Source organism: Mandrillus leucophaeus, unplaced genomic scaffold, assembly GCF_000951045.1.
Source record: "Mandrillus leucophaeus isolate KB7577 unplaced genomic scaffold, Mleu.le_1.0 Scaffold385, whole genome shotgun sequence".
NCBI lineage: Eukaryota > Metazoa > Chordata > Mammalia > Primates > Cercopithecidae > Mandrillus > Mandrillus leucophaeus.
In genome coordinates, this window is record NW_012104087.1 from 1070328 (window position 1) to 1085110 (window position 14783).

The window sequence follows — 14783 nt, forward strand, 5'->3', positions numbered from 1 at the left end:
ATTTTTTGCAACAAAAGACTTACAAATATTAAAATTGTTAACACACAAATTCCACTTAGAATTAATCATAAAGCAATACTCATACAGGCAACAATTTACATAAAAGGACAGTCATCATATAATTATTGATAATGGTTAAAAGTTGAAAACCTTAACGTTCAGAAATTAAATATTTATTCAGTGGAATATTTGTTTTCACAGACTAATAATCTGCAAAATGTCCTTGATAAGTGAAAAATCACATTTTTTTGAGAGCACAACTCCAAATCATCTTTTATTAATATGAAAAGGGCATATTTAGCAAAAGACACACTGAGAAAAGAGTCACTGTGGCCCAGGACATGGGGCAGAGAGGTGCCAGGCCTGAGCCCCTGCTGGGAGAGAAGGAGGCTCAGGACAAAGTGGAAGTGCTGGGAAGAGCTGCGTAGTGGGGCCACAGAAAGCTCCAGTGGGCAACACTGTTGGCAGGTCATGGGTGGCACTCACCGGGACCTCGCTGCTAACTCTTGTTTTTGGGGGTGGCACAGTTAGTGCTGCCACCTCGAGTGAGAGCCGCACCTTGGTTCCTGGAGGGCACCCACCAAGGGACACAGGACAGGAAGTCCAGGATGGCTAGTGCAGCTCGGGATGAAGGCCAGGGAGAAGCGGGTGCTCTGCAATGGCCAGGAAAGGTCCAGACCCTGAGGCTGAGGGGCTTCCTGTTTCGTGCGGACGCTCCACTCCGTCTCTGCCAGGCACTCTCCGACTAGGGCCCGGGCATGGATGATATCTCTCTTCAGGCCCTTCATGGTGCTCTTGCTGCCAGCATAGGTGGGCCGGATCTCTTTGCTCATCTCCTCTATGACCGACAGCAGGTCCTTGTAGGGTATTCTGGGAGTCCTGGGCGCTGGTGACTTCATCTCCCGCACAAAGCCCATGGAAGGCGGCCCGAAGTCGTTAAACAGTGGTCTGAAAGGGGCAGCGGCCCCTGACTTTGAGCCCGAAGGCGATGGGACGCTTCGTGACCACGCCCACTTCATGGACCAGCGGGGCCAGCAAACTGAGGCTCAGCGAGGGTAGGCGGCAGGCCAATATTGCAGAACTCAGGTTGTCTTCATTTCGAGGTCTCCACCGTCCTGTAGACGAGCAGGAGTGGAGCTAGATCCTCACCTGGTAGGGATTGGGGTGCACGGCCCAGGGGAGCTGGAGCAGGGGGTGAAAAATCACTAAACAAGGAATCCAATTTTATATTAACAGCATATATCTTTTTTAAAATATAAGTATAGAGAAAGGGGATGAAATCAATGTTACAATGTTATCTGTGGAATTTGACATGGGTGATTTTCCTCACTAGAATATTAAGGTAGAATAAAAAATAGAATGGGACAGTAAAAGTCAGGTTCTTGATTGAAAATCTCCAGGTCTCCTTGCCCAACCTTTTACATTTGCACAACACTTACATGTCACCTTCTAACAATTGATTCTCCTAACCGCCCTGTGAGGTTGGCAGGTCAAGTATCATTATCTGCAGTTATTATATATAGACCCAGAGAGGTTAAGAGATTTGCCCAAGGTAACCCAGTTAGAGGGTAATAGAACTAAAATTAAAAAAAAGATTAAAAAACTCCATCTCTTCCAGTCACATGCTTTCCCCTACACTGTTCTAAACTATTGTACTAAAAAAATTAGAAAAGAGAAAGGCAGTGATTGTGTTCTCCTGAAAGCTATTTGAGTGTGCTTCTATTAGTGCCAGACAGCTTTGAAGTCATTGATTGACCCTGAGAGATGATGAGATTGTGCTATATGGAACTTGGCCATCGTTACCATGTGATTTTCAATTAAGAAGCAAGACAAAAGTATCCAAGTGTCATGGTCATAACCTGAAGGGTTCAGACAAGCTACTAGCTGCATACGAATCAGGGAGGACTAATCATTTGTCTGTGTGTGCTGACTGTCATTTTTCAGAAGAAATGGTCTTTCACACTTGTGGCCAAGCTATTTTATTTTTCGTACTATGGGTGTTGTCATTTGTGAATTAGGTCTTTAACTTATTTTTGACTCTTGGGAAAACTTATTCCAGAATATTCATTGAACAATCACTACAATAATACAGAATGTGAAAGTGTGTTGTTGAGAACAGAACAACTTTGAGAAGTTCAGCAGGAAGACTGCCGGGGAAAGCATAAAAAGCTGTGAACTTAAAGATGTGGGATCAATACAGCCAAGCTGATGGTCCAACTGTCTAACTTTCAGCAAGTCACAACCACTAAACTTCATAATTCATAAACCAGTGCTATTAATCTCTATCTCATAAAGTAGTGAAGATTAAAATAAAATAACTTGTGCCAAAGGGTCTAGCCCTATAATAAAGTGTAAATTTGCTGAATACATTTTTGTTTTGTTTTGTTTCAGTGTAGTGATATAGAAACAGTATCCTCTAGGATGTTAGCTGGAGACTTTAAGGGTAAGCACCTTACTGTGAGAAAGAGCGACTTCATGAAGGAAATGTCATTGGTGCTATGTGATATGCCCTTATGAATTGGCCACTAAGGAGGACATGAAGGAGCCACGTGAAAAATGTTGTAATCATGCCTACCAATGGCAGCTACTTAGGTGTCATTGTTGATTGATCTTATTGCAAAAGGTAAGAAGTACTCTTTCTCAGGTACATTGTAAAGAAGATGAAAAGGACATATCTACCTCACACTATTTTTTTAATATCTTAATTGTAAAGCAAGCTGCAACTGTCAGAAAACAAAATTGACATGATTGTCACTCATACTTGAATGAATTGATATTATTAAGCACTTTCTTGTTTATCTCTTGGCACACTTTTTATTGACCTATATAAAATTTACTTATTTTAGTAATACATTATTATGAGATGTGGTTTTTATTCTCCATTTTTTACCTCACCATCAATTGGATATAAATTCTGTATCTCAAATATGTGGATCTCAGTTTCACCTTTTAAGACTTTTTACCAATTCAGTCATTATTTCAAGATCTTTTTATCCTGTTATTGACGTCTCTAGGTCCCAGACACTTTGACTTTTATTTTTGAGTGATGCACTTGACAATTTAGTTTTAGGGTCTCCCTGGGTACCATGAATGAAATAATTTGATGACCATGATGTCATGCTCAATAATCATTCATGAATCCTCCTTTAGGACATCTAGAAACTCTTACCCAAAAATCAAAGAAGACAAGATTATCAATTTCTCAGAATGAATTAACTTTTAATATTAATGCTAATGTCACAGCACATAAAGATGCTTCTTGTGGTTAAGTTTGAAGATGCAGAAATCCTTGTCAAGTTACCAAGCCAGAGATGTGCTGTGATCATTTGCTCTTTATCTTTGTTCTTAGTGCTATGCCTGCTGGCTACTTGGCAGGGTGTATCCTAGGTATTCCTTTGTAGAGCATGTGTCCTAACTCTGTGTTCTAGGTTCATTTGCTCACTCATCCATTTAACAAATAACTCTTGGGTGCCTACTATATACTAGGCACAGTTTTCTGAACTGGGGATACATAAAAAAATAAAAAATCCATAGCTTTATGGAGCTTATATTCTAGTATGAGTCACTAAAAGTTAGCAAGTAAAATAAACAGGATGTTAGCAAAGGTGTCCAGATTAGTGTTGCCAAACCAGTAAATACAGCCATATAAGAGACTTACTTCAAAAATTTATTTAGTGATAAGATGTTTGAAAATCTTCAAGTAAAACAAGTATTTTCATGTCAAAATTCTACCACTGTCAACATGTGGAAACATGATGCAATTCTAGTTTGTACCCAGATGGCATGGTTTAGGGCTGGTCACAAGTGAAATATCTTAAGTGTTTGTGTGGATAACCTTGGCTTTAGTCACTATCATTTTGTACATAGTGTATAAAAAAGCAAGCTCCTTTTCTGCGGCTTCCAGTTGACCTTCTACAGAGTTTCTACAGAGTTGTTCCAAAAATATTTGAATAGTGGAAGTCTCATAAGAAGCAGCATGTGACGTCATCTTAAAAGCTGAGCACTTTCCAGGGTATTTGGACATTTGTTTAAAACAACAAAATTAATATCTCTCTTATGGTGTTATCATCGTCGAATGAATGTCATCAAATGTCAATCTCATGATAACAGCCTTATCCAGTAGATGGTAATACTGGGGCAGTGTTGTTCCTAAGCTCCTTGTCAGCAATGTAAACATTGCCAATATTCCTAGGGCTTGGGAAGATTAATATTAGATGAGGCTAAGAAGCGTGGGCTGAACTATAAAAATATCTTGTTTATAACAAGGTCCCATAACAGGACCTGGCCTTGACTCACTTGGAATGTCTGGGTGGACATCAGAACAAATTGCACTATTAGAATTTGATAAAAAGCCTCATTTGCTGCTTAAATTTGAACATTACCCAGATGACTAGAAAATAATGTGGAAAAATATTCAACTCTCTGCTTTTGCAATATCTCCCATTGAATGTCATAATGGATGGATGAGCATTTCAGGAATAAATACTGGCAGTTAGAAATACTGTGTCCTGTAAGTCATTTGAGCTATTTGTGGGAGGTGTGAGTACCTAAAAAAATTCAGGTTTTGGTAAGAAGGAGGAAGGGTTAACAGACGGTAGGTAAACAACACACCCAGCTGCACACTCCAAATTAAAATTGAAGCCATCACACATTTTGTTTGCATATGCTACTAATAGTTGTTTTGAAATATAATAAATTGTCCTGTAGGGTCAGCATAACAATCTAGTTGGCACAATTTGGAATTAGTTGTATTAATTATGTGTTTGTTGGTGTTGTGAATAGGGCTTTGCTATTACTGGGTAAACACTAGTACTTGAGTCTTTTCTTCAAAGCATATATATGTATGTATGTATGTATGTATGTATGTATGTGTGTATATATCCCAACAAAGGAGCTCATTTGAGAATGTGTGCAGCAAAATAATATTGTAGCTTCATGTAGGAAACGTGACAGGAAAGGTAATCACCTAACTCAGAACTCATAAAAAGCCTGATGTTTTCTCTTATTTGTCCTTTATATGTGTATATATATATATCTTGAACCTTGCAATAGTCTATGGAGAATACATGAAACCACATATTATGATGCTAAGGAATTAAAGACATTTGTATTCCCCTGACTATATTTACTAATACCGTTCTTGTTCTGTTGCTATTTGTTATGTAACAGATCAAATATATGACTTAGCCCCCATATATGTTTCTAACTTGAAAAAGAGTGTGAACAAAGTCAAGTGATGGTGATTTGCTGCTTTGAGTGTTGAGCATTTTCTGCTGGTTGTTCTTCTCTTTCACAGTGTTTCTGGGCACTAAAGTAAAATTCTGACTGAGTTCATATTGCTGAGAATAGCTTCTAATTATTTGTTTTTATTGTGTCTCTCACACCTGACATTGTAACAAGTATTTTGATGCCACTATTGAAAATTATAGTTTCAGGGCCAAGACAAGCGTTAAGAGCTGTTAAGTCCCTGAGCCACAAAGAACCAGTGTTAATGAAGCCATCCCCACTTGCAATATTACTAAATTTTATGTAATAGACTGTGTTTTTCCAATGTTTCCTAATGACGGTCCTTGCACACTTTTACAACACTTGGAATGAACCTTATACTCACTGCCAGGGAAAGCCAGGTGAGCCACTGTGTGCAGAGCAGAATGAGGTACTACTGTTGACTGTCACACCTGCTGTGATTTCCTCTGGAAATGGTGGCTTCCTAGTTGCACAAACTGACATACTGTGTCGCACAAAATTATGATGTCTTCCCTCTCTAGCCAACTACATACTTGTCACCTCTAAAACTGTTAAAATCTGTATTTATGTAGGGTATTCAGTTTTACTTTTTGCTTTGTAATGTGTCTCAACTGTATAGAGCTGTAAAACAAGGTTCCAGTGTATCCATTGGTAATTTTTATTTTCCATCTGTTGAAGCCATTTGAAAAAGCTGATGGTCTCTTACTAGCTCAAACTCAGAGCTCGGAAAATAATAGTTTATAATATTCCCATGGTGCTTTTTAGAGTCATTTTTTTTCTTGGTACTTAATTTTTTTCTTTCTCTGGGTGATAGTTTTTTACTTCCAGCATAGAACTGTAGGTGTTTGGCTGTCTCTTTTTTAGATTTAATGCCACACACTGCGTTCCACTGCTACAACATGTGTGTACAATAAATTTTCTTGTAAACTGAGGGTTTCAAGGCTAGAATTCTGTCAAGCTTATATTTTCAGAGCTCTTGAAATATTTTCCACTTAGCAACCTCTTTGCATTACTTGGAAAGCTTTTATGGGGCTTGTCAGTCAAAAGGATGACTCTAACCAAAGAAAGAACAATTCAGAGAATGATTTTTAGAATTAGTGTTAGCTTCATAGGTGAATCAATGGCTGTAACGATTTGCATTGGAAGTGTTCAAAAGGCAAATATTTAGCCTCCATTTACATCGTGTATACTAAGGGAGATAATTGCTTATCACATATCCATATTTTGTCTATTTTCTAAAACTCAATGTTACAGTTACTATTTACCCCATTTTGAGCTGATGTTTACAGGAACCGAATATAAAACATAGATTAGTGAGGACAAGATGACATAAAGGTGGATGAGTACAGATATATGTATATATCCACAAATCTTGCTCTGAGTCATTGTGTTTTTTTTTTTAATCTAACTAAAAGACTGAAGTGAGAACAATGTTTTCAAAGATAGCTATACCTCTGTCTGTGTTTCAGAATTACTTGGGTCACCTTCTGCATTGACACTGGCTTGCCCAGAATCCAGGAGCACATACTGCTGATCCTATCAGTAGTTATGGGGAAAATATTAATGGGAACATTATTAATTTATGGAGATTTCCAATGACCCATATGCACTCTTTGACCAACAAATTGTGTGTGCAAAGAGTGTGTGTGTGTGTGTGTAAGAAAGAGAAAAAGAGAGGCAGAGAGATGGAGAGGCAGAGAATACAGCATTGCTGGCTACACTCAGCCAGTTGACCAGGGTAATGGTGGCTCTGCAAGGGGCGTCAAGACCTGGCCTTATACCTGAAATGATGCCTGACTATGAATAAGGTGTAGGACAGGATTCAGTGTTTTCCCCTGGATGTTTAAACTGCATCTTAGTTGTTTTCTTCATCCTCATTCTCATAAAAAGATTCCTGCAGTGCAAGTTCCCAATGCATATTCACCTTGGGTGTTTAATTTAAGTAGCTCTCCACCTTCATCTCAATCCTGAATTGCCATGTGTAAACTTGTCAGTGATAATGGCTAATATTTACAAAACATGTTTTGAATGACAGGGATGGCTCTAGATCATTTATATGCATTATTTTATTTCATTGTCTTAAATATCTTGTGAGTTTCCTACAAGGAACTTTTCTTAAGGTCTCAAGAGATAGTAATTGGCAGAATATGGAATTAATGTCACGAATGTCTCCATGAACTTTTTATTTAGACCACAAGCCCTAGTGTTTCTAAGATGTGAAGTGTGTTTTAATTTTAATCAGTTTCTCTTATGTCAGACTGAAGTCTTACTGCTGAGCCTATGTTGATTAGATAAATATTTTCTAGCCATGAAGAGATCTGGAGTGACTATTTCTCTGGAATTTTGAGTATTAATCATTGCCTACCCATGTCTTGAGCTCCCATCACGCCTTCTTACACCTCAAGTCTACGTTAATCTGTGCTACTCCATGCTTTGCCTTCCTTGATCATCAGTGTTAGCCCCTACCCCAATTGATTTCCCTCAAAGTCACATTTCCGTATCTATGCTCACACACAGGTGAGAGCCAACAAATATTTCATTTGTGTAATACAATTTAGCATTCCGAATGAAAACCCATGGATGCACAGGTGATATTGTTTATATTGTAATTCAGAGCACATCAAGTATAATATTTGTTGTACACAAGTTATCCTTTCATAAGAATTTCTAAGACAGAATTTTAGATGACATAGTGCATGCTTCACCATCCTATTTTGACCCCAAAAGTTTTTATTTTAATGTTCCATTTTATTTTAACTAATATAGATATTTATCTACAATTGTCTCACTTTTGTATTTGGAAAAACCATTTATATGTGATAAAGAACAATTGCTGAATACTTGACTACTCACATATATACATGTTTCTTATTTAGGGGACATATATTACTCTGGTGACAGGGTCTGGTGCCACTGTGACCAGTCCTCTTGTCTTGTTTGTCTTACCGAGAGTAGACTGCCATGATTCTGTTGAAATATCTCACATTCCTTATACCCTTATTTTGAGGAGAAAAGCAGAATTCCTGAAAGTACATTTCATAGACCACTCATAGAGGTGCCTGAGGGAAGATGCATCATGGTGATATATGCAGAAATTCTTGTATAATATATCCACAGTCTTCTTAGAGATTCCCAGAGAACTTTAATATTTTAAAGGTTCTGAGAAGTCCTGATGAATGAAATATCTTCACTGTTCTGTATACTTATTTGGTCACATAATTCTCTTTTCATATAATAAATCTTGTCCTGTAGAACTGAGGTCGTATATAGCATATTTTGATAAGATAAATGCTATTCTAGAAACTTTATATTAATTGGATAAAGCTGGAAAGCTTAACTAGTCTCTAGGTTCTTCTGATTGACTGGGACAAGTATAGGAAAAAGGCTGTGAGTTTTACATCAATAAAACTACTCATAATGCTACTCAATACTTACTCTTATAATTTTCAAAAGTTAAAAAGACCATGTGGATTCCATTTCAGCCAAACAGAATGATAATTGAAAAATTAAACTTACTGGAGATTAAATTGGTTCTGGGAAATCTTGGTTTGATACTTCCATCCTAGAGCACTTACAGGATATGCATAGAAACCTGCATAATTGCAAGTAGAGAGCACCTACCAGTCGATGACCTCCATCCATTCAGGTGAGAAACAGTCCTGTGTACCCTTGGTATTCCACTTCAGCTGTTATTATGATTCTCGTAGGCTGGTGGTAATCAGATCAAAGAAGCAATACTGCTGTAAGTCATACCCAAATAAGTTGAAGGATTATAGACAGAAGTAAATTTTAGTTCACAGGGAAAATTTGATGAAGCATTAGGAAAATAAAGCTCATAACTGCTGGGTGATTTGGTTTTACTCCTCCCCCTTTATTAATCTGTAGTTTTCCTCTGAGTTAAATCCTGTGATAATTAAAAACATAGTATTGATTCTTATTGCTAGTTTAGCATGTTTATTTATCAGTCAACATTTAATACATATTTATAAAACACCTCCTGTTTACCTTGCCAAGAGATACAAGAATAATCAAGGCACAACCTCTGCCCTCTCTCATGAAACACATAGTCTACTAGGAAGACAAACAGGTGTCAATAATCCCTCTGTTGACGTGATATGCATGTGGAAGGTATGGGCAGGACAAAGGGGGATCGTTAACTCTGTCCTACTTTTGGGAATTTATAATACTTGATTGTAAAGGATTTGGATGACTAAGCCAGGTAAACAAAGGAGAAAGAAACATTTTATGTGTGGAAAGCAACATGTGCTGAGGCATTGCTGTACTGAAGAGCAAGGTGTTAAGCGATCAGCAATTACTATAGTATTGCTGAAGCCTCAAGAGTGCTGATAGGAGTGAAAGTAGATAAAGCTGGAGCCAAATTATGAAGACTCTTTCCTGTTAAGCAAAGCAGTTTTCACTTTACTGCAGGTAATGGGGGAGCTTCTGATGGGTTTTAAACTTAAAGACAGTCCGGATGTTTGGTACCCTCTTAGCCTTCCCCAAAATTATAATCTATGCACTACTATTTCATGTGTCTATGCCTTCCCAATACTAAATTGTCTTCTGATTTTTTCTTCCACAAATGACAACAGCATAGGAGAGCTGCTTTTCTACTACTTAAACTTTCAGTGTGTAATATCATCTTTGCCTGCTTTCTGTTGTGGTATATCTACTTGCCCTTCTAATAAATAGATTTGTTAGCATAATTGAGATAGTTATTTGACATGCAAGTGATAAACAATAGGAGATGATAAAATATTTCTCACAGGATTTAGGGTCCTTGTCTCAAATGTCCTCAATTTCACTTTCAGAATCTTATTAAACTTGGATGCTAGACCATGCATGAAGGATAATATGTCTTGCTGTTAGTAAAATGAGTGCTGTTTCCGTGGTAATCACCTTAGATTGGCTCAGAACAGCGTACCCACTTCTGCGGCTGCATGGAGAGAACACTGTTGCTTAGTGTGACAATGTCAATGGAATATGCCATTCTATTAATCTCCAGCCCTGGGATACAAAATTTCCTACATAATGTGGTGATCAGCCATTTCTGTTATGATTTTATGGCAAAAGCCAACTGGCTAATGCTTTAATTATTGAGGAGATATTTTCACAAAGTTACAGCACAGAATCTTTAGGAGGATGTTTTTTCATATCTCAAGGACAACGAGACTGTCTTGGGGGACACAGGGATGTTTGAGATTTGGGGTAAGAGCCATTTAAATTTTTTTTCAAAATTTGAATTGTTTTGATTATTAAAATCTTGATTGAGGAAATGTGTAAAACAAAGCAAGTATTTAAAAACTAGCTATAATCCTACCACTCAGAGAAAACCAATGTTAAAATATTTAGTACTTTCCTCTATTAATGTGCATCTCCAGTTCCATGCCAATATTCATATCTTATTCTTGTGGCCATGTCTGGTAAAATAAGAAGAATCACACAAATTTTACTGAGCCCACAATATGTCTAAAGCATTGTTCTCAAATCTCTCTGTGTATTTTCTCACAGAGTCCTCACAAAACTATTCGCTAGATATTATTATTACATTTTACACATGAGGAACTCAGAAAGAAAAAGATTAAGTGATCTACCACAGTCACGCAGCTTGTCAAGTGGTGGAGCCACATTCAAACTCAAGCTTCAAAGTCCAAGCCATAAAGAACATGCTGTGCTTCTATGTATTCACAAGTAAACATACATAGGGGCAGTAGAACATTTTAAATACGTATGTTTAAAACTAATGGCAATTTTATACTGCACAGTTTCATTCAGTTGTTTAATTTCTCCTTGCTAGTAGTTGAAAGTTGCATCTCCCTAGAAATGCTGTGTAATGATTTACTGTCATGGAACTCTGCTTGATGTACACAATAGGGATATAAATATGTTGCCTAACTTATTATTTTTAATACTGAAATTTGCTTAAAATAAACTTTTAACCTGCTACATTTTCATTATTATATTAACCTGAAGAAAAATTCTTTGTAAAGCTATTTAATTAAAATCCTTATACTAGATGGTATTATTCCATTCTCACATAGCTATAAAGAAACACCCGAGACTGGGTAATTTATAAAGAAAAGAGGTTTAATTGGTTCATGATTACATAGGCTATACAGGAAGCATAATGTTGGCATCTACTTGGTTTCCTGGGGGACCTCAGGAAACTTCTAATCATGGCAGAAGGCAAAGGGGAGTAGACACTTCACATGGCTGGAGCAGGAGGAAGAGAGGGTGGAGGTGCCGCACACTTTTTAACAATCACAGCACTAAGGGGATGGTGCTAAAGCATTCATGAGAACTGCCCCCACCGCCCCACAATTCCATCACTTTCCACCAGGCCCCACCTCCAACACTGAGGATTACAATTCGACATGACATTTGGAGGGGACACAGTTCCAAACAGTATCACAGACCATACTTAGATAATAGGCAAAACAGAAATTATGAACTCTAAAAATTAGTATCAGTATCAATTTTTTTATGTGATGGGGTTCACTTTTGAGTTATTTTTATTGAGGCATAATCTGAGTTTTAAAAATGTAAACATGCATGCGTCCACCTGCACATGAATTCCATCATCCAAGTAGGTTCCTTTGTGCCTATTCCCAGGCGATCCCCCACACATCCTCCAGAAGTAATCACATTCCTGATGTCTATTACTGTGTATTAGTTTTGTCTGTTCTAACATGGAATCACACAGCAGGCATTGTTTTGTATATTTAATATCTTGGTGTTATGTTGAAGAATCAGTAAGTACTATAGCAGGAGTCATGAACTACACACAAGTTGTAGGCCAAATTCGGTCATTTGCTTTCTTTTGTAAATAAGTTTTATTGAAACACAGCCAAACTCATTCCTTGACGTATCTTCTATGGTTTCTTGTGCATTTCAACAGGAGAGTTAAGTATGTGAGACAGAGATCATTGGTCTGCAAAGTGTAAAGTATTTATTATCTGTGTCTTTACAGAAAAATTTCCAAATCCCTATAATTACTAAAACCACAAGAGTGCTGAGAGAAGTACTGGCAGATAAAACTTGAACCTGATTATGGAGGCCCTTGCCTGCTAGAATTTTTCACTTTATCCCAAAGGCAACTGGAAGTTTCTGATGGATTTTATGTGCAAAGATGAGGCTTTGTTTCACTAAGCATGTTTTGAGACTCATTAATGTTGTTCCTTGTATCACTAGTGTGTTTCTTTTTATTGCTGAATAGTGTTCCATTATATGAGTATATTTTTCTTTGTCAATTAATATTTGGATTGCCTTACCATTTTTACTATCATAAATAACCCTACTATGAGCATTCTTGAATAAATGATTTTGTGGACATATGTTTTCATTATCTCAGTAAATATCCAGGAATGGAATTGCTGCATTATAGGATAAGTATATGTGTAACTTTATAAGAAATTTCTAAGTCATATTACAAAGTGGTTTTACCATTTTACACCTTTATCAACAATTCATGAAAGCTCCACATTTTTTTCTAAAATTGTGATGGTAGTGTTAGTATTTAATTTTACTAATTCTGGTGAATGTGTAATGATACCTTATTAGAGTTTTTATTTATATTTTATTGATATCTGATGATGCTGAATACATTTTAATGTGTTCATTGGCTGTACATATTATTTTGTGAAGTGTCTGGTCATGTCTTTTACTCATTTTCTTTATTATTGCTAAAATACGAGGTTTTATTTACTTGCAATTAGTATTATTTGTTTTACATTTTAGTTTTTTAATTGGAAATTATCAAATTATAGCTGTATATATTTATAGGGTACAAAGCAATGTCATAATTTATGAATACAATGTTGAATAATTAAATCAAACTAATTAACATATTCATCATTTAAAATATTTATCTTTTTTGTGGTTACAATATTTGAAATTTACTCTCTTAGCAATTTTGAAATGTAGAATATATTATTGTTTATGATATTTATCCCACAGTGCAATATATCTCAAAGAAAAAAAAACAAAAACAAAAACAAAAACACTTATTTTTCCTGTCTAACGAGGTTTTTCTGTGCTTTCACCATCATCTCCTTATCCCCCTCACCTTGTAGTCTCTGATAACAACCAATTTTCTCTGCTTCTTTGAGTTCAATTGTTTCAGATTCTACATGTAAGTGAGAATATGCAGTATAGTATTTGTATTTCTGTGCCTGGCCTATGTCACTTCACATAATGTTCTACAATTCTAAACATATTGTCACAAATGACAAAATTTTTTTCTTTTTTAAGACTAAATGGTATTCCATTGCATACATATACATACATATATATATATACACACACACACACATATATATAAAACATTTTCTTTTTTCATTCATTTGTTGATGAATACTTAGGTTGATCCCACAACTTGGCTATTGTAAATAGTGCTGCAATAAATAGGGGTGTGCAAATATCTCTTCAGCATACTAATTTCAAGTCTTTTGCGTAAATACTCAGAAATGAAAGTGCTAGATTATATGGTAATTCTATTTTTAGCGTTTTTGTGGAGCTTCCATATGATTTTCCATAGTGACTGTTCAGTCATACATTGTTTAGTGATGGGGATATGTTATGACAAATGTATTGGTAGATGAGTCTGTCATTGTGTAAACATCACAGAGTGTACTTACAAAAACCTCGATAGTACAGCCTCCTTCACACTTGGCTATATGATACAGTCTATTGTTCCTAGCTATAAACCAATACAGCGTGTTACTGTACTGAATACTGTGGACAGTTGTAACACAATGGAAAGTATTTGTGTACCTAAATAATCTAAACAGCAATGATACAGTAAAAATATGGTATGTAAGATAAAAAACAGGATACACCTACATAGGGCACTTACTATAAATTGAGTTTGCAGGACTGAAAGTTGCTCTGGGTGTCAATGAGTGACGAGAGAATGTGAAGGTCTAGAACATTACTGTCCACTGCTGTACACTTTATAAACACTAACTTATGCTAAAATTTTATATTAAAATTTTCTTTCTTCAATAATACATTAACCTTAGCTTGCTATAAATGTTTTACTGTATAAACTTTTAATTTTGATCATCCTTTTGATTCCTTTGTGATGACATGGTTTAAAACACAAATCGTACAGCTGTACAAAAATATTTCTTTCTTCATATTCTTTTCTGCAAGCTTTTGTTTATTTTAAATTTATTGTATTTTTAAAAATTTACTTTCTAAATGTTTTTATTAAAAACTAAGACATAAACATTAGGTTAGACATTAATGTTTAGTTTTTGTTAAAAACTAAGACACACATTAGGTTAATCTTCCACGTGGTTAGGATTATTAAGATGTCACTAGGTGATTTGAATTTTTCAGCTTCATTATAATCGTACAGGAACCTTATCACATATGCTGTCCGTAGTTAATATCGTCATGCAGTACACAACTGTGCTAATTTATGTTCCCAACAACAGTGTGAAAGGGTTCACTTTTCTCCATATCCTCACTATATCTGTCTTTTTGATAATAGTCATTCTGACAGGTGTGAAGTGATATCTTACTGTGGTTTT

The 14783-nt window shown here is 36.2% G+C and overlaps 1 protein-coding gene across 1 annotated transcript; it reads right to left on the bottom strand.

Moving 5' to 3' along the window:
• Positions 1-527: 527 nt before the first annotated feature.
• LOC105547326 (cyclin-dependent kinase 2-associated protein 2-like) lies at positions 528-10237 on the bottom strand. The gene is made up of 4 exons (XM_011990871.1): positions 10172-10237; positions 6700-6783; positions 1150-1199; positions 528-996 (listed from the first exon to the last, which is right to left on the bottom strand). Exons 1-4 carry the CDS (start codon positions 10235-10237, stop codon positions 528-530), a joined length of 669 nt encoding a protein of 222 aa, XP_011846261.1.
• Positions 10238-14783: the final 4546 nt, after the last annotated feature.

What these genes read in the sequence shown, in the direction of transcription:
- LOC105547326 (XM_011990871.1), bottom strand. Translation starts at nt 10,237, where the DNA reads ATGGCATATTCCATTGACATTGTCACACTAAGCAACAGTGTTCTCTCC. An exon ending in CCATGCAGCCGCAGAAGTGG is followed by an intron (nt 6,784 to 10,171) that starts GTACGCTGTTCT and finishes AACTACTGATAG; the next exon opens with GATCAGCAGTATGTGCTCCT. An exon ending in ATTCTGAAACACAGACAGAG is followed by an intron (nt 1,200 to 6,699) that starts GTATAGCTATCT and finishes GTTTAGTGATTT; the next exon opens with TTCACCCCCTGCTCCAGCTC.